Below are 21,417 nucleotides of genomic sequence, written 5' to 3' on the forward strand. Positions count from 1 at the left end.
AATTGCATGGGGATGCATGTTAGTGCATGGAAAGTAGAGGATGGATGTACACTACTTAAATTTGAGAAATGGTGTGATGGAATTGACTTGACAGGGCAGAGCAATTTGATGGTAAGGAATGCCTGCAGCAGGATGAAGATGAGCATGCAGCTTTTTATTATACCAAGTTTATTTTATTTTATGTTGATTATTCATTTAACTGAATTATGTTTGCTATTTTCTAATTAGTTTTTTTTAAGCATTGTAACCATAATACGCTGGGATATGTTGTGGTGTGACAGTAGTAACACCACCTCTGGGATGTGGAAGACAACTTCATGATGGGGCCAAATGACTTAATTGTCAGAATGTAAAGACTTCCAGTTTGCCTGATGGTAGACAGTAAGTGTTGAAGAATTTCCTGGCCAGCCATGCTGAAGAAAGTAAAACTAAACTAATGCAGTACATAGAAGTCCATGGTCACCAATGCTGTCGTAGGGCATGGACCCAAAGAAAGAGAATCACAAAACAGGTCTGTTATGGGTTGTTGAAATAACCCCACAGAGGCCAGTATTCCATCACCTAGCCACCCTTTATTTACATGTGGGAAGTCTTTGATACTGATCTAGCTCCTTCAGAGCCAGTTCTCAGAGTGAACAGAACCTCTGACACTCCTGTTTATATCTGTCATTTAGGGCTCCCTGATTGGACTAGATTACCAGCCCCAATCAGGGAACTCATATTCTCTGATGTCCACCTGGCTGACCCCATTACAATCACTGCAGTTGTAAAATAAATTATCTGTTTCTGGATTTTTTTCTTAGCGGTTTTGTGATAAATGAATGTCAGAAAATCCATGACATATTAGTTAGATTAAACAAGACAGCTTAGAAGTCAAGATGTAATAAATATTAAAGTATCTAATGCTGCTCTAGTCTTATAATAATTTGGTTATAAATAGAACAGTAAATTGGTTAGCTTGCACTTATGAACCAATAAATTTAAATCAACATTATGATAATTGCTAATCACATTTTCACGTATGGTGTTTGCAACCTTTTCTGTACAAGTATAGTTTAATACTTACAAAACCATTTTTACACTTTAATTACTGTAGCTTCATAACTTTTCAGGACATAGTTGTTAGATTATACTGATGTTATGGATACACCGTCCAGAACGGAAAACATTGCTGCCTTGTTCAACCTGTGCAGATGTTTTTAAAAGTCAAGCCAATTGCTGTGTTGAAGTAACAATGTGATTGGGATGAATGGGAGTCCAGTTAAATAGAAAAGTTTGCATCTGTGCTGAATTGGACTGTGCAGTAGTTTTAATGATGCCTGTAAACAGCTCTCTGTGGCAAGGAGTTCCATAGACACTCAACCCACTGAGGGAAGAAAGTCCTTCATATCTCAGTCTTAAATTGGCACCCCTTATTCTGAGACTATGCCCTCTGGCCCTGTTGTGCCCATTAAGAATCTTATATATTTCAATGAGATCACCCGAAATTCCAATCAGTAGAGTCCCAACCTGTTTAACCTTTGCCCACAAGACAACCTCTCCACAGTGGGGATCTTCCTAGTGAACCTTCTCTGAACCAAAAAAACAATGAAATAAAAACCGAAAGCACTGTGGACACTGTAAATCAGAAACAAAAACAGAAATTCCTGAAAAAACTGAGTTCTGAGGAAAGGTCACTCGATCTGTAATGTTAAATCTGATTTCTCTCCACATATACTGTCAGACCAGCATTTCTGTTTTTGTTTCCAATGAAATAATACCTTTCTTTAAATAAGGGGATGAAAACTCCTCCCAGTCCTCCAAATGTGGTCTCACCAGCACCTTTTACAGTTGCAGTAATATTTCCCGAATCTTATACTCCAAACCTTCTTGAGTTAAGGACCAACATTAAATTAGCTTTCCTATTTACCTGCTGTACCTGTGTTTTGTGAACAAATACCTCCAAGTCTCTTTGTATTGCATTGGAATTCATGGGGGGGGGAGCAGTGCGGTGTGGGGGAAGCGGTGACTCACTCAGTTACATGGAAAATATGGAAGATGTTAAAGGAGGGGGGAGAGGTCAGCAGAGGTTAAAGTTTCCAGAACAACTAATAAGTATGGAAAGAGTCATGAATCTAACTTCAGGCACAGCAGATCAGAAGATAACTACGGAAAGGTAGCCAGTCAACACAGGATTGAGGGTGTTGTACTTAAATGTGCACAGTATGCAAAACAAGGTAAATGAGCTTGTGCAGATTGAAATTGGTGGGAACGATGTTGTGGGTATTATAGAGTTGAGGCTACAAGGAGATCAGAGCTGGGAACTAAATATTCAGGGATACATGTTCTATTAAAGGCACAGGCAGAGAGGCGGAGTTGCTTGTAGGTAAGGAATGAAATTAAATCAATAGCAAGAAGTGATATAGATTCAGAAGGTTTACCATCTGTGTGAGAAGCGTTGAGGAACCACAAAGGTAAAAGGGCCCTGAGGGGATTTGTGTATGGGCCCCCTAGCAGTAGCCAGGATGCAGGGAAATATATAATTCAGGAGATAGAAAAGGCATGTAAGAAAGGCCTTTTTACAGTAATTATGGGGGACTTCAATATTCAGGTGGACGAGGAAAATTAGCTTGGTAGTTGATCTCAAGAAAAGGAATTGTGGAATGTCTACAAGGTGGCTTTTTGGAGCTGCTTGTGGTAGATCCCACTAGGAATCAGCAATTCTGTATTTAGTGATGTGTAATGGGGCAGACTTTGACTAGGGAGTTTAAGATGAATTAACCCTTCACTTGCCTGGTACACATGCCTGTATTGGTCAGTGCATTGAGTATAGGAGTTGGGATGTCAAGTTGATTCTGTACAGGATATTGGTTAGGCCACTTTCAGAATGCTGTGTTCAATTCTGGTCTCCCTGCTATAGAAAAGATGTTGTTCAACTTGAAACAGTACAGAAAAGATTTAGAAGGATGTTGCTGAGGTTGGAAGGTTTGAGCAATAGGGAGAGGCTGAATAGGCTGGGGCTATTTTCCCTGGAGCATCAGAGGCTGAGGGGTGACCTTTTAGAGGTTCATAAAATCATGTGGGGTATGGATAGGATGAATAGCCAAAGTCTTTTTCCCAGGTTAGGGGAATTCAAAACTAGAGGGCATAGTTTTATGGTGAGAGGGGAAAGATATAAAAGGAACTTAAGGGGCAACTTCTTCGCGGAGAGGATGGTGCATGTTTGGAATGAGCTGCCAGTGGAGGTGGTTGAAGCTGGTATAATTGCAACATTTAAAAGGCACTTGGATGAGGGTATTAAAAAGAAGGGTTTAGAGGGATATGGGCCAAATGATGGCAAATGGGACTAGATTAATTTAAGGTATTTGGTCGGCATGACGAGTTGGCTAAAGAGTCTGTTTCCATGCTGCACCATTCTCTGACTCTATAACCCCTGGAGGCCAGTGACCATAATGTGATAAAATTCACCCTGCAGTGTGGGTGACTAGTGGGGCTGTTCAGGAGTCAGCGTTGGGACTACAATTATTCATGTTATACATTAATGATCTGGACGAAGGAACTGAGGATATTGTTGCTTAGTTTGCAGATGACAAAGATCGGTGGAGGGATGTGTAGTTTTGCGGAAGCAGGGAGGCTGCAGAAGGATTTGGACATGCTAGGCAAGTGTGCGAAGAAGTGGCAGATGGAATACAGTGTGGGAAAATGTGAGGTTATGCACTTTGGTAGGAAGGTTAGAAGTTTGGACTATTTTCTCAACACGGAAAGGCTTCAGAACATGTAGGTTCATTTAACAGTTAGGGGAATGCAACGTTTGCATTCATTTCAAGAGGGTGACAATGCAAGAACAGAGATGAATTGCTGAGGATTAATAAGGCTCTGGTCCGACTGCATTTGGAATATTCTGAGTAGTTTTGGGCCCCATATTTAAGAAAAGATGTGCTGGCATTGGAGGGGTTCCAGAGGAGGTTTAGGAGAATGAGAAACATATCAGCTATGATCGAATGATGGACCAGATCAAAGGGCCGGATGGCCTAATTCTGCTCCTGTATCCTTTGGTCTTATGCCCATCTATAATTCTCATTTTTTTTTATTGTCATTTATGCTTAAATCTGTGTAACTGGGCAACTCAACTTGTTTTCTACTTATTTTAATCATTTTCTAGAATAGGCAGATGCAAATGTAAATGCATTTGGCACTTAGACTAGTTTAAATGGGTGTAGCTAGGTATAACCAGGAACCATTTCCTGTTTTGAAGTTGAGCAAAAAATACAAGAGGTATTACAATTTACATTGAGCAAACCTGATGTGAGAAAATAAAAGTAAGTGTACTGACCACATTGTTATCTTACAAAAGTGTTTACATTGATTCCATGTAATTTCTATGAACAAATTCATGTTGATTAAAATAAGTCAGATTTTGCTCCCAAAATAACAAATTGAATGGTGTTTCTCATTATTAATGTGCAAATCCTTAATAAACTTATTTGAAGGACTATCTTGTAGATTCCAAATCATCATAAGTTGCCGGTTTGTACCGCTCCATTTTAAGTGTTCTGAAAACAGCAGTACACTGTCAATCTCTTGTGACACTTGTGAATTGCTGCAGATGCACATTAATAGCCAGTGAAATTACCTACAGAAAATGAGTGTTGTTGTGTAAGAACATCATTACTTATTTATTAAGGCAATTTATGTTCTTGTATGTTGTCAGGCCTAGAAACAGGGCACTTCAAACTGAAATCTTATTCTTGCTGATTGCAAGTTGTTATTAGAAATTTTCAAAATGTAACTTCTCGGCTTTCATTTTTTTCTCTTTTTCCCTTTTATTCCTGCCCCTAATTCGACTCTAATTCACACTATTCCTTTCTCAGTCATTTGTCTGTTTCTTTCTTAATATTTCAAACGTATTGGTTGAAGAGATGGTGTATAGCTCTCAACATTCAACAAAGTCCCAGTTGCCCTGTTGCTTTCACTGTACTGTTCCCAGCTTTAAATCTTCCAACAATTTCGAGTAAAACATTTTCAAGTTAAAAAGTGACAGAAAAAGAGCTAAATAATGGAGTTTCCTCCCAATAAAATCTGCCTTCTTTAAAATCTGTGTTAAGCTGCATTTTAGTTATGATTTCATGCAATAACACAATTCAAATTGGCTTCCATAGATTACACTTCCCAAATAGGTTTGTTATGAATGCTCTGACAACAGCCAGTCTTCAGGTGTGAAGTTGAAGCACTGAACCAGATTCAACATGTATCAGAAACAAAAACAAAAATTGCTGGAAAAGCTCAGCAGGTCTGGCAGCATCTGTGCAGAGAAATCAGAGTTAACATATCAGGTCCAGTGAACCTTCCTCAGAACTGCTGAGGAATGTAGCAACATGTATCAGCGTTCATACGTTACAACTGCATCAAAAACCTAGGGACAATTCAGACATCAGTTATTGCTGGAACCTTCTCACAATCATTTCATGCAAATCATCCATGCAGGTTCACCTAATAGTACATATTTAATTTTAATATTTATAAATGATTTTCGAAAATTGCTTGAAACATACTTAAGCACTGATGTGATTTGTGTTATTACTGAAAATTGCTACATTAGAAGCATTGCGTATCACTACTGTTATAAACTTGCAAATACTGCAATCTTGACCCTATTGCCTAGCTTCTAAAATAGAAAATCTTCAAATGTTAGTATTCAAAGACCTTGCATTTTTCAGTGCCTCAAGGTGTTTGAAGTGAGGTGCGGAAAGAATAAAATTGTGAAAAGATTTTGACAGATGTAGCAAATCTCAAGAGCTTCGCAACAATTAGCATAGAGGACGTGAATTTAAAGGCATTGTGTGAATAGGCGAAATATGTAAAATTCTAAAGTTAAAAGACACCACACCCTCAAATAAAACTAAGTTCCACAGATGTACAGTCATTTTGTGTAAATAACCTTTACCTTTTGGGAGTGGTGAAGGACTGTATCAAGCGTGTGAGGTCTTAATGTGTAGAAGTGACAGATTAGAGTAGGAAGTTTGTGGCATTGGCCTTCCATCATGGGTTTCTCTGAGGTAGAAATCAAGTTTTCTGTTGGCAAAAGATCCCCAGCTAAAATGAGCCAACTTAAGTAGATGCAGTTTCCAATTTTCAGACAAATTTCTGTACTCTTCCACATAAAATCAATATGTTAGTTATCAAAATTTTTTAATTGCAAAAATATATGTTATTTATGAAAAAACTTTATATGTATACATAGTTACTGAAACATTTCTGCACAGTCTTTGCACATGAATAACAACAAACATCGGAAAATTGGCATTCCCTGCAATTGAAAAAAAAATCAAGGCATTTCTTAATTATACAGGGCCATATTTACATACATTTAAGGCATCAAGAGAGCCTGATAACTGAACGGATTCGCATTGTACTTTGGCAAAAAGACGTTGAACAGTGGTTTTTCCCTACTATGTCTTGGCAGTAGCTGCCCCAAGCTTTAGTGTATGCCTCAGCACCTAGTCCTGGACCTTGGAATGTGACAGTCTGCAACACTCTGTCGAGGTCAACTCTTTGCACTGATCAATGAGTTTCGAGCAAACCAAAGAAATATTTTTATTTGGCTTATTTAGCCAATGGAGCTTGTTGGATATTTGCGACATATAGGGCTACTGAAACAAAGATAGTGCCCTTTTGAGTGAAAGTTATATTTTTTAAAATTGTGCCCTTGAGCAATTTAAAAGATGCATTGAGACTTATGAAAAGATTAACCAATGAGCAATGATCAATATGAAAACCTCAATTAACTAATTTCCTATTGTCTGCTGGTTTACAAGGGTAGGAGGTTGGTGAGCTTAGTTGGCTGGATGCTTAGTTTGCATTGCAGAGTGATACCAATCGCACACCAGCTGAGGTTCCACGTATAAAAACAAAGTTGCTGGAAAAGCCCAGCAGGTCTGGCAGCATCTGTGAAGGAAAAAACAGAGTTAACGTTTCGGGTCCGGTGAACCTTCCTCAGAACTGGTTCCATGTAGGTCTCTCCTTCTCAGTCTTGACCCTTGCCTGAGGCATGATGACCTTCAAGCTAAACCACCACTAATTATTTCTCTCTGATGAGAGACTAGTCGGAGGTCCTCTGGGACAATGGCGACTTCACCTTTTAATTTATCTGGTTTGCAACACATTCCAGGTAAATAATGTACACAATATTGGAATTATTGAGAAAAGTATAAGCAAATGTATTAAGTCATGCATAACATTGCAGATGACAAAAGCAACAGTGATGAAGAACAGAGGATTAATACAGTTACACTGGTTTACTTTCAAACGATTGGCTCTTTGGGTATATTCACCATTGTGTCACAACACTTGAAAAGTACTACTAGTTCAAAATTACATAAATATTATTTTAGGATGTCTAATAACTTTTTTGGGGAGTGGTCACTTAAAGCTACAAAATCATAAGTTAAACATTTTAGCCGACAAGATATATAAGAGTAGAATTAGGCTCTTCAGCCCATTGAGTCTGCTCCAGCATTCAATCATGGCTGATATGTTTCTCAACTCCATTCTTCTACCTTCTCCCCATAACCTTTCATCCCTTTACCAATCAAGAACCTATCTATCTCTGTTTTAAATACACTGATGAGTTGGCTTTCACAACCCTGTATTGCAATGAATTTCACAGCTTAGCCACCCACTGGCTGAAGAAATTCCTCCTCATCTCAGTTCTGAAGGCCTGTGCCCTCAGATCCCAGTCTGTCCTACTCGTGGAAACATCTTCTCCACATACACTCTATCCAGGCCTCTCACTATTCTGTAAGTTTCAATCAGATGCCTCCTCATCCTTCTAAACTCTATTGAGTACTGACCCAGAATCCTCAAATGATCCTCTGACAAGCCCTTCATCCCTGGGATCATTCTTGTGAACTTCCTCTGGACTCCCTCCAATTCCAGCACATCCTTTCATAGATACAGGGCGGCACAGTGGTTAGCACTGCTGCCTCACAGTACCAGAGACCTGGGTTCGATTCCACCCTCGGGAAATGTCTGTGTGGAATTTGCACATTCTCCCGGTGTCTGCGTGAGTTTCCTCCATGTGCTCTGGTTTCCTCCCACAGTCCAAAGATGTGCAGGTTAGGTGGATTGGACATGCTAAATTGCCCGTAGTGTTCAGGGATGTGTAGATTAGGTGGGTTTACAGGGGGATGGGTCTGGGTGGGATGCTCTGAGGATCGGTGTGGACTTGTTGGGCCAAAGGGCCTGTTTCCACACAGTAAAAAAAAAGTTAAAAAATGCTCTCAATTTTCTGAATACAGTCTGACAAGAGCTTTAAACAGCCTCAGCAGTACATCTCTGCTCTTGTATTTCTAGCCCTCTATAAATGAATGCAAACATTGCATTTCCCTTCCTAACTGCCAACTGAACCTACATGTTAACCTTAAGAGAATCCTGAACTAGGAATCCCAAGACCCATTGTGCTTCAGATTTCCAAAGCCTTCCCTGTTTAGAAAATAGTCTATGCCTGTATTCTTCCTACTAAAGTGCACACCCTCACACTTTCCCACATTTTATTCCATCTGCCACTTCTTTACACACTCTCCTTGCCTGTCCAAGTCTGACTGCAGCCTCCCCACTTCCTTGACACTACCTGTCCCTCTGTGTTTGTGTCATCTGCAAACTTAACAACAATGCCCTCAGTTCCTTCATCCAGATCATTTTATTAAATATTTCATGGGAAAGCTAACCAGAGGAGATAAATCGTAACTTTAACAAACATGAGTTTATGTGATAGCTGCCAAAGTAGGAAATGATTAACAAATTTAAAGTGGCATATAACAAGCTGTAAGACTATCCATTTGTTAAACTGCTGACTAAATTATATAATGCAGTATTTTGCCACCCTGCAACTTCGTTCTTCGACATGTTGGCCAGCCTTTTCTGCTCTTATCAACTATGCTTTGGAACAAAGATAATTATAGGAAGGCAGCTGACTGTTGGTAAAGTGACAATCAATTGTCCTCCTTCCCAGCTGTTGGATAAAAAGAGTAGTTATACACATTTGTTTCAACAGCTGGCAAATAAAGGAATTTTAATTTTTTTTAAATCATCTTAACCTTAACCTTAACCTTAACCTTAACCTTAACCTTAACCTTAAACCTGTCAAGTTAGAAATTGCATCCTTGGAGCACGCTAAACTGTTGTTGCACTAACGCAGCATCACTAAAACAATATATTTTCCTTTTTCTTGATTGAAGAAGTATCATACACCATATGACCCCATAACAAATCATGTGATTTTCCAGAATGAGACAGAAATAAATGTTACTGAGTGAAAGAAGGAAGCTTACACATATATGACAGGTAAAAACAAAAAGGATAACAGTTCCTGTGTGCTGGTACTCTCAATAAATTGTTAGGCTCATGATGTTTGCAGGATCATAATGCACTGCACAATGAGATGTTCAGCAGCATTCAGACTATAAAGTCTAATTCATAGAAAATAGATAGGGGTCATTCAGAACTCAGTTATTTAGTTAAAGAATTTTAAACAAAATCAGAAATTGCTGGAAAAGCTCAGCACGTCTCGCAGCATCCTGAGTTCTGAGGAAGGGTCACTTGAAATGAAACATTAACTCTTATTTCTCTCCACAGATGCTGCCAGACCTGCTGAGCTTTTCCAGCGATTTCTGTTTTTGTTTCTGATTTACAGCATCCGCAGTTCTTTTGGCTTTTATAAAGAATTTTAAAGATTGCCCTGAAGCACCCAACATCTTACGAACTGTGTGTCTGAAGTACAATGTGACATGTTTATTTGTTGTAATGTCAGTCTTATTATTTGTTAGAAGGCAGCTAGTGGTTTGTAATTCAGGTGCAGTACCTGGGAAATATATGGGTTAGAAACCTACTCCTATTTGTGTTATGTGGAAGTCTTGATGAGAGATACTGTGGTGCGGTGGGGGCTGTATGCCTGAAAGCTCCAAAACAAGAGAATCGGACAGAAAAGTCTCAGAGAATCTTTACAACCAGCCAGCTACTGGCCTATGATGAGAACTGTGGGAGAATCACATGAGAATTCAATCGAGGCATTTCTCTACATCGGAGCCACAACTCATTGCATTTTCAGACATTCCATTGAGATGATATTCTCACTAGAGAGTGGCAAAATGCCTACTAAGAAGGTCAAGTAAACAGGAGCTGCTGTAACTCAAGGGTCACACGACTGACAGGCAATGGCTAGTTAGTCATCCACTTGAGCAGTCATATTCAGGGGATACATCCACCTAAAGTCCAGGGGTTTGTCTACATTTTGAGCTGTAGGGCCGTCACAAGCAGTCAAGGGAATTGTGTACCATCAGTTAGAGGTTTGGTCAATGTTTTCTTGGGGATATCTGTCAAAGTTAGTCATTGACTGAGCCTGGTGCTGAGTGTATCCTGCACAAGCTGTGTTTCCTGCCATCACTTGCTGTTGCTAGAAATGAACTGCAACTAGAAAATACCGAGGGTGGGCAGCATCAGTGCCAGTTTGTTCAAAACCATGGATTCCAGTTCTGAACTGGAGGATGTTGAATAGACAAAGTCAACAATCATACACTGATGCTTTTGCAAAATGCAGATGCACTCCATTTGCAGCCATGACATCATACATGTGAAATGTATTCAATGTGAAAGTATTTGGGTTTTAAACGCTGGTCACAGGCAATATCCATCATTTCACTGATTCTGGCATATTGCATATAGAGATCTCAAAAACGCACATGTTATCATCATCAAATTTAAAAGAGGAGGATTCTGGCCATGACTAACACAATACTTGCGAGACTTCCAAGGGCACTGTGGGGTTCAGAACCAATCCCCTCTACACCTGCATAGGGATTATAATGACAGAGGTTTCTGCATGCAGTATTGATGTAGGGCGAAAGTGGGAAAGATTCCAAATGCATGAAACAATCCCAATGTACTGTTACATGTTGCTACCTCAGTCGCTGCATCACTTCTACCATGTTTGGTGGATGTCTCAAAAAACGAGAACCTCCTGCATAGCCTCGTTGTTGGGATACCGCATGTCTCATTGTATGAAGAAGAGTGTGTTGCCATCTTTTACAAGGTATGCCAGCACTGACTCTTCTCTGAGCTAAGAACATGTTCTGTTTCTTAAGTTCTGTACATAGATCCTTGCCACAAATGCAGCTAAAGTTGGAATGTTGGTTGCAGTGGCTGCCTTGCTAAAAAGGTGAAAGCACATGTAAGAGGAGCAAGTTTGACAGCAAATATAGAAGTGGCAACAAGCAGAGGCTGCAGTTGTGTGGCCCATTAAAATGCATTACGGCCATGGGAGTGCAGGGTCTTTTGTCCTGGAATTCATTTACTGAGGATGAGCAAGGCATAGTGTCAACAAAGGCTCCATATCTCTCAGAGCACTGTGATGGAACTGTGCCAGCTGCTGGATTGAGACCTGAGATCTACAGGAGATGGGGTCCATTTTCTCCCCGTAGCTTTGAAAGTGGCAGCAGCTTTGAACTTCTATAAAACTGGCTCCTTCCAGTGTGCAATGGATGACATACCAGCCTGGGATCTCTCAGTCATCCATCTACAAAGGCATCAAGACAGTGACTGATGCCATTTGTTTAAGGTTGCATGGTTCATTTGCTTCCCTATGACAAGGTGAGCGCTGCAGCCTGGGCTGTAGGATTCAGCTGGCTTCTCATAGGTGGCTTCTCAAAAACAAAGTACCAAGAGGTCTATTTCTCAATGCCAAAGAGTTCATCAATAGGAAGAGCTTCCATTCCATTAATATTCAGGTGATCTGCAGTCATCTGTTCAATTTTCTGGAGTTGTATGCCTGCCATCCTGGCAGCTGCTTTGACTCCAAAATCCTGGAGCACTTCTGTGTGCTTGATGCATTTGAGGGTCAAGGTGCCTGACAAGGTTAGTTATTGGGGTACAAGGGATACCCATTGCCTCATTTTTCACGTATATTTAAAAGTTGCATGCTTCTAAAATAATTAAACTTTAATTTTTAAGTTTTGTTTTTCTATTTCAACTTCTTTAATTCCATGTGCATGTTCAAATGGTTATTTTGCTTTCAGTACAATCATTTAAATGTTAATCATGTTCATAATTCATTAAATATGTGTTTGCTGTTTGCGAGAATTTTCAGTTTCTTTAGCCAGTCAGCCTGCTCACTGCTTACCAGGTTGCTGGTTCCCACAGATCCAGTATAAATTCTGCCAAATTCAAAATGCAATGGAGCAAATTAAATGTATGTTCTCGAGCTGACTAAATCTTTTCGGGTAGCTTTTCTTGAGGTAACTGGCAATGCTTTCCCGTCAATTCTTATCACAAAATATGGTCCATGATGTCTGTCTCTGAGTCCAGTCTAGTCACTGATTTCTGTTTCTCAGTATTACTGGCTATTTAAAATTTTCAAAGCAATGTCTCATGGATGTATGTTTATGTAATTTTATTTAAGTTTAATGATAAACCTCTCAATGCTTGCATTCTACTGTTAAGTATCTCAATACTTGCAAAATAGTTTAGGCTATACTTGTTTTAAAATGTAGGCTAAAACCAATTATTACATCCTTCACTGTTAACTAATATGCAAGAATAGTAATTAATGATGTCATGAAGCATGCAATGCAGCAAACCATAGAGCAGAGCCCTTAGAATTTCAGAAAATAATAACAGCCAAATCATTGCAAATTATAGTGAAACTAGGTAAATCTTATCATTTGCAGGCTGAATTACTTACAGCACAAAAAGAAAGAGACAAAGCTTTAGAGCGATGTAAGGAACAAGAGGAAGAAATTCAGACACTGAGACTTTATTACAGGTAAGCTACATCCATTTATCATCTTTATTGGATTGGAGTGATCAGATAACATTTTTCTTCAATTTTATGTTCTTACAATCAAACCGTTTGCGAATACTGTGTCATATCTCCACATGAGCTGGGACGTCAATCCAGATTTTCTAGCCCAGAGGTAGGGACACTATCACTGTGCCACAAACAAAATCCTTATATTTTACCTGTAATTAATTCTGCAAGCTTTTGATTAGAAGCCATTGTCAATGGGACTCGAACCTATGCTGAGAGACCTCAATGGATTTCTAATCTATCTTAATCACTTGACCATGACTATAAGACTTCGATCAATTTCAAATGCTTGCTCTTGGAAGCTGGTCAGAAGCATATATCAAGCTTGTTGCAATCAGTCAGTATTCTTTTTAAATAAAATGGTACTTCCAAATCACAACTAGAAAATTCAGGTGACTATATGATTTTGTGATTCATATTCATTTTAAATGTTCAAGTGCTGTCAAAGCAAAGGTTGATGTGAATTTGTTGTATAAATCTGACTTTAATTAATATCTGATATTTATGGAAAGATCCTAAGGTAATAAATACTTTAAGTTTGATTACAACATCAAATATATTTTTATTCTTTCTTTAATGCAACAGAACATTCCAAGAATATTCACATGAGAATTACCAAACAAATTTGACACAGGGATTCATAAAAAGATAGGACAAGTGGCCAAAGGTGTGTCAAAGTGATAAGATTTAGGGAGCGTCTGAAAGTAAAAGAGAGAAAGGAGGCAGCAAGACAAGGAGTATTAAAAAGGAAGTTTGAAATGGAATATACCTAAGCAGCTTAAAATACAGCGTTCTCTTTCTCTCACTCACACAAGCATTGCATGTACACCCACACATTTCGCCAATACTCTTCTGAAGATACAACTCAGCAGAGGGACAGTTTCAATATCTGTCAATAGCTTAACCATTAGCTAAACAAAATGCCTGTCCTACATGTGTGAACCTATATGCTGTCAGAAAGCTATTTACCATCACTGGGGCAAGAAGTGCATATAACAACTAAATTTGGTCCAACTGGCATCCAACTTTACTCATTATTTTTAGCAACATCAAAAATATGAAACTTGCTTTCTTTTTTCATCCTATCACCATTCCAGAAGGGCACTAAAATGAATTGTTGATCCCCTGCCTCCTCAGGTGAGAGTATAAACCAGGGATTGAACTCGTTCTCCTTAGTCTGTAGTGCCTTACAACTTTGCCAATGAAATAATTAATTTAGCCATTCCATTACAATACTCTGATTCAATTTTCTCTAAAACTTTAAGTAGATTGAAATGGAATTTATACAAGGATCCATATTTCTTTATCAAATTAACCTTGGGGAACACCAGCACTCGAACTGGGGCATATTTAGTCCAGACCTGATTTATTTTTGCAAATGTAAATGTAAATGAGGTATTGTACATTAGGCTTTCTAGAGAGAGAAATTCTGGATAACTTTAAAAAAAATGAAGTTTGCATGGCATTGTGCCGATTGTATTCATTTTCTCAGTGCGAGCAAGTACAGCCATTCTTTAGCAGTATTTGTATTTTTATGATTACTGATGTTGGTGTACAAGATAGCAATGAACGTAAGGTAATACTGGATATTCATTTTATGCAAGGAAGCATGCAGATCTGTTTTTTAGACTACTGCTATATTTATCACTTGGTAGTATGGGTTTCACAAAGATGATGGTTCGCTCATTGAGAGGTTGACAAACATCCGTGTCATCCAATTCTGAGAGACCTGAATGGATTTCTAATCTATCTTAATCACTCGACCATGACTGTAAGACTTCGAAGTCTTATGCTTCGAAGTTCTAAGAACATTGCAAGTTTATAATTGGTCTCCACCTTCTTTCTTCACCTTACAACTGTGTTAGTTTTCACTCTTTTATATAAATGGAAAAGCCTTTCCTGGTGGTCTTTGTCTTTAAACTGTAGACTGATTGTAATTGCTATATCATGTTGGTCTTGGAGGTCTGTTCAGTATGTTTCATTGCTGTCCATTTATTATGCTTATAAAAAAGTTTCAAATTAAAGGAAAATAGCCTTATATACATTTGAATGATTAAAAAATACTCTGTCTTTATGTGAAATGATGTAAAATCTATACTTCCTTGCTGACTCTGTGAATAGAAAAAAAATCATGAACAAAAACAAAAGTTGCTGGAAAAGCTCAGCGGGTCTGGCAGCCTCTGTGAAGAAAAATCAGAGTTAACGTTTTGGGTCAGGTTCTGAGGACCCGAAACGTTAACTCTGCTTTTTCTTCACAGAAGCTGCCAGCCTGCTGAGCTTTTCCAGCAACTTCTGCTTTTGTTCCTGATATAGAGCACCTGCAGTTCTTTCTGCTTTTTTTAGGACAAAATATCACATTGTGTTCGGTGAAGTTAAATGCAGGCAATTCATGAGTGACAGTGCATTGTTAGGCAGATAAATTAACACCATAAGAATCCAGGTTTTACAAACACCACTAATTCAAATGTGTATTAAATACTCCTCAATAATCTGTAATTAGCTTGTTCGTTTTGTCTATTAATAAGTTAGCAGTTTTGATGTATGTTTAATTTTAATTTACTAAACTGTTGCATAAATGCGTAAACCAATTTCTGAAAAGATCCAGTATTTTTGCATCAATAATGACAAATTCTTTGCATCACCTTAATTGTTGTCTCCACCTTTATTAATAGTAGTCTTAAGTCACAATCATGTGGTAAACTTAAAAATAATACATAAACTTTTAAGGTATTCCCATTAATAGAACATGTAATTATTGCTGCTACTTAGAAGGGCTATCACAGAAGTCAGTCACCTTTTTCAAAGCAAGTGCATTTTAGTGAATGAATATTGGGAATTTTCCCAAAATCATACTTGCTCATTAGACTTCAGTGTGATTTAACAAATCATAAGCCAGAAATTAGAATATTGTGCCGGAATCATTTAGAAGTGCGACCAATTGAATTAGCCACTGCCTTTTATGTCATAAAACGACTAGTAATCTATAATTAGTTTATCTTTCTTACTTTACCTTCTTTCTATCAAATTCACCTGGCAGGAGAGAGACCGTGATCAGGAAGATGTTAGCTATAATAAAGTAACGCCAAAATGTCCTGGTCTATATTGTAAGCCCAAAATCTTGCATTCCTATAGCATGCCAGCCAGTTGATGGCCAATTGCAGCACTGTCTTTTGTAAAAACAATTCAAGAAAGAAGGTCACCAGATAATGGACACTGCAAGCAGACTGAGTATATTAACTTCACAAGAATTGCCCAAAACACTACCTCAGTAACACAGAGATATTGTGAAGAAAATAAAAAGGAGGGAGATGTGCATGGAAAAGTGAATATGGCCACCAGCAAGGAATCTTGCAACCCTGCTGCCAGCAAGTAGAAAAAGTCAAAGAAGGGCTCAGGAGGGAGCAGTGGATGGGAAAGAATGAAGCAGTCGACTGCCAAATAGCAGCAAAGTTCCCTGAACCTGCTCCACATCAGCAGGTTGAATCTGAGGAGGAGGAGGAAATATTAGCAGAATAACTATTGGGCTGCAGCTAGTGAAGAAGTCCAAGAAGAAGATTCCGGGAAGGATCCAAACCATGTCCCAGACCAAAAGTAAAAGGCCAGGCCTTTCTTATGGACAAGGGAGACACCTTCAAAAGGAGTGGCATAGTTTGCACAGGCTGGAGGAGGCCTGAACCCCAAAACATTGCGAACAATGAAGAGGCCAGCATACATCAGTCACTAAACAGATACTACACCCCTGTTTCAGGAAGTCAGGAACTGCAAAACCCTTGAAGGGCAACTGATGTCAGCAATTTTTCCAATTGGGAATAGTCCAAACCTCATCTCTTGCATGAACCAGCGAACCCACCCAGGCTGGACAATTCTAACAGGACAGACCAGGACAATTTTGATAACTATCACAAGTGAAATAGTTTATGATGTTTCCAGAGATGCAGGAGCAGACACAAGGACGGGAACTGCAAAAGACAAATGGTGGTAGTAAGCAAAAAAAAACCTTTTACAATAGATATTAAAATCACCTCTGTTAATGTGCATAGCATTAAGGCAATGTTGGCTTGATGCCTCATAGCAGATGTAATGTACAAAAATCTTCCATTGCAGTTAAATCACAAGTACGCCCAGCTCAAAACAGTGAATGGCTGAATGTCCTTCCGCTCCCACTGCTGTTGGCAATGACCAAGTCGGTCATTCTGGACAGTGGTTTCTACTGCATTGTCGGTGTGGCTGGACAACCTGGCATGGCTGACAGCAGACTAGATGGTATTCTTCTCTGATCATTGCTTCCTGTTGATTGTTTGTCACCTACAGGAAGACCAGAGGTCAGACAATAGGACATGGAAACTGAACTGAACCCAGAAAACATCAAGGAACTCTAAAAGAATTTCAATGGTTGGAGAACTGTGAAACCTTTGTATGACTAATTAGCCTGGACCTGGAGAAGGCCTTTGACAGAATATTGCTCATCTATGTAATAGATGTGTTCTCCAGGATGAGTTGGGAGAGGGAATCCACAATTGCTTACAACTGCAGTACACAAATATCAGTAGCACAGTTTTAATCAATGGATAACTTTGTGTTTTCCAGTCAAACAAATCTGGAGTTAGGCCCTCTCCCTCATGTGTTGTATAGAAGCTGTTGCCGTGATCATCAAGAAGGATGCAGACATAAGAGTCGTCACTATCACAGATAGCAGAGGCATCCAAGTCAAAGTTGTCCTATCGTGGCCGACATTACTATTTTCTGCTCAGAACCGCTGTGCTTGTGCAGGCCGGTTAATATCTGCAACCAGTTTGAACTGATCTTCAGGTGAGGTAAATCAAGGCAAGAGCAAGACCATGTTCTTTGGGAACTTGGCCAAATGATACTTTATCCTCTTCACTGTCAGGACAGATTACTTCAGGGTGGTGGGGATTTAGTTTAGATGAATTGGGGTATGCACTAAAACCAAGGCTACTCGCTCATTGCAGTTAAACAAAAACTGAGCATGTGAAAGTGACATTCCCTCTCCATTGAAGTACAGATACAAGGCGCTCTCTTATGCTGCTGTACATAGCACAAGTCTGGGCAATTCCTTGCTCCAGTGCCATGGCTACCACCTGGAGGTCTAAAATGGACAGGGTTTACAGGGACACTACAGTCAGGCCACATTGCTGCATAATGCTACAATTAGGTGGACGAATTTATACACCTGACATTCATGGAGATGTTTACATTCCTTTGATCATAAGTCTATCAGGCAGTGGTCAGCACCTAACACACTGCTGGAAAATGAGATAGGAAATCCTGTCAGATGGTTGTTTAAGGAACCAACCAAAGTCATTTGACAGAATACTTCATTGCCAAAATTTACAAACAATCGCGAAGATGTAGCTTGAATGGTGATGAGAAAGGCATTGCTCTCAGGTCCTTCCAACATGCCTGAACTGTCATCCTGTTTCACGTTACCTTTGAAGTGATGTGGTGTGGAAGACTTTTTTGGCAATTTCCTTGTGGAATATTCTTTTGCAAATAAGATGCAGTAATTTTTGTTGAGATTTACACTGAAAGCTCCATGATACAGGACTCTGCATAATGGGTTGTTCCCAAGGATGCACAATGGGACAAATAGCAACTGAACCTGGAGGACTATCAACTTCATTAAAAAAAAGTTCTTTGGTCTTAAAACTGAAAGCTTGAAACTTGCTGACTTTCCAGTGGAATGAGTTGACTTTGACGGAGTGTTGCAGACTGGCACATACTACAGTCCAGGATTATGTGCTGAGGGTTGCACTAAGGCTTCAGCAGAGGCACAACTGGAACATATATTGGTACAAGTAAATGTCGTAGACCATCAAGGGCTGGAAACTGTTGAACCCCTCTGGATGTGTGCTTCACAAAGGATGTACGTTATAAATCAAGAGTATTGAAAATGTGTTGAGGCACATCACGTTGAAGCATTGTGTACAATTCAGTAATTTTTAAATTAATTATTTTTACCAGTAATGCCCACATCACATGAACAATTTTAACAAAAGATTTCACTTCCTTACATATTTATAGGCACAATATGGGATCAGATGCCAGGAAAAATATATCTGCTCTTACATTCTCTGCTGAGATTCTTAACTTTCATAAAGAAAACTGACACAGCAAGATTTCACATTTCAAGAATTTACTGTTTAAAAACTGACTGAAAGCAGAATTGACAAAACGTTCTTTTCATAGGTAATTTATTCTTTATTCTACAGAAAAGAACTGCCCTTTTACACTTCTAACACAACTGTAAAACCCCCTTTAAAGGTGTCCTTAATACTGACCCTTAAATAGTCACTATTTTTCCAGTCCAAGGTGATTTTCTGTGCTCCCAAGGATTTAATTAAATTTCCAGCCCGGTATCTTTTAGCACCAAAGCTATCATTCGCAATGAAGGCTTTTCCTGGCGAGTCTCCCCTTGATTCAAGCTAGGTGTATCTTCCAATCTCACTCCAACTCCTCACAAATTCAGTCTTTTCAATTGAAGCACAAACCCCCTACAGGTCCTAGCAGACGAACTTATCTAAGAGTTTTCAGGGCTATCTCAGAAATTCTCCCCCTGAAAACCCATCTACATGTAATAATTAGCCGTACTGAAGATTCAATCCCCTTTTTACCTGTATTGTTGGTACCACCCTGGACCATCACATCTGGCCGAGCACCCTCCCTAGAAGAATGTTCTGCAACCATTCTGTAACATTCTTGACTTCAGCATCAGTTAGGCAACATACCATACTGGATCGATGTTGTGGAAATGCTTGTTACTCCCCTAACTAATGGATCCCCTTTCCATAACTGCTCTTCCACTCTTCTTCTTTCCCTCCTATACAGACCAGATAATTAGAGAAACAACTTTGCGGATCCGTTTCCCTCATCAGTACCTAGAAGGGAAAATCAATTCTGTAGGAGAATTCTTTGGAGACTCCTGCACTACCTGCCCAGTTCTCTTGAACTGTCTGGCCATCCATCACCCATTCCTCATCTGCCAGCATGTTGCTAACCTGCAGTGTGCCTGCCTCTCTGAACAGACTACCTAGGTAATTTTCATCCTTACAGGTACACACACAACCTCAAGCCACCACTTGAGTTCGAAAACCTAGTTCTCAATTTTCCACAGCTTCCTGTACAACTGTTCATCTTGATGGTGTGAATTAGCCACAAATCTCCACGTGCCACAGGATGGGCTTTCCGCAACGTAAGCCTACTTTGTACTTTTGTCTTACAAAGGATAAATAGAATATCTAAGATTAATGGACTTGCATTTTTCCTCTGATCTCATTCTTGGAAGCACTTTCTTTTAACTGAGTGCTCTCAGCATCCCTGTCTTGCAGCTTTTTAGCTCCTGGAAACTGACAAAAATCAAAAACAAAGTGCCTTTCTCCTTTGCTCATTGAACTCCCTTGCAGTCCAAATTTGCAGTGACTACACTCTGTCCCAGTGCAATCTGTAACAGACTTTCCTTATTGATACAACTGAGATTCAGGTCAGTCTATTATCTAGCAGTTACTATATCGGAATTAAGTGGAGATCCTAATGCATGACTGTTTACAACTTGACATTCTCAGCACCTTCCTGGCACTTTGAAGACAGCTAACCATTGTCTCCCACTGTAAGTACCTTGTATCTTCTCACCATAACAACCCATGAGACCCTTTAATTTTTTTTAACAGTTATGTCACTCAGGCCCATTTTTAGTTAAGAGTAGGTCAAATGACCCCCTTCAATTCAACTCATTTTCAAGATACAATCCTAAAATGTAACTATCTGATAAAATTTAATAATTGTAACACAGCTTTGGAAGGGGATAGCACAGATTCAGCAAAATCATTACATAGAACTTGCAGCACAGAAACAAACCATAGGTTCCACTTGTTTATGCTTATGCTTATGATCCAAAGCTGCCAGTGACTAAAAGTTAAACTAGAAGGACAGCTTGCATTGAACTTAAGCTTGTCAATTCATGGGAATACATGATGTAGAGGTGCCAGTGTTGAACTGGGGTGGACAAGGTCAGAAATCATATGACACCAGGTTACAGTCCAACAGGTTTATTTGAAAACACCAGCTTTCGGAGCCTCGCTCCTCCTTCAGGTGTTAATGAGAGAAGTGGAATCAGATACAAAATTTGCAAGTAAAAGATCAAAGGGTCACACCCCTGATGAGGATGTTCTAAACAAACCTAAAATGCTGTTAAATCTTTAATCATTTAGAAGGTTTTAATTGATTAATATGAATATGCAAATCCCTGAATTTCTTTTAAGTCACTGCCCTGAGGTAACTAAAGGTTTCATCAATGTAAACAAGAGGTGACATTTTACTCAAACAATGCATGTTAGGTGTGAGGCCTTGTTTAGAAACTGTTTCTGTTTTGGTTTGGAGTCAGACTGGTTTTAATTTGACAGTAGGAATTTATTAAAAAAACACATTGACTAACTGTCTATAAATTGTGTGTTTTCTGAACAAGATAGAATGTTTATGCAAATACACATTCACCCCACAGATTTACATGTGTGTGGGTGGGGGGGGTAGTGGGGAGGAGATAAAGTCTGTGTGTGTGTGTGTGT

General features: G+C 39.2%; 1 protein-coding gene across 2 annotated transcripts in view; it reads left to right on the forward strand.

The window, feature by feature from the left end:
- Positions 1-21,417, forward strand: part of mipol1 (mirror-image polydactyly 1) — a 334,335-nt gene that overhangs the window by 235,277 nt on the left and 77,641 nt on the right. For both annotated transcript variants that reach the window (XR_007262721.1, XM_048600410.1), the window contains exon 8: positions 12,699-12,793. Coding sequence is in view for 1 of the 2 variants with exons in the window: in XM_048600410.1 (XP_048456367.1) it covers positions 12,699-12,793 (95 nt within the window). In the remaining variant the exon portion in view is untranslated. The remainder of the gene's footprint in view (positions 1-12,698; positions 12,794-21,417) is intronic.

This window comes from Rhincodon typus, chromosome 8 (assembly GCF_021869965.1).
Source record: "Rhincodon typus isolate 14 chromosome 8, sRhiTyp1.1, whole genome shotgun sequence".
NCBI classification, from domain to species: Eukaryota; Metazoa; Chordata; class Chondrichthyes; order Orectolobiformes; family Rhincodontidae; genus Rhincodon; species Rhincodon typus.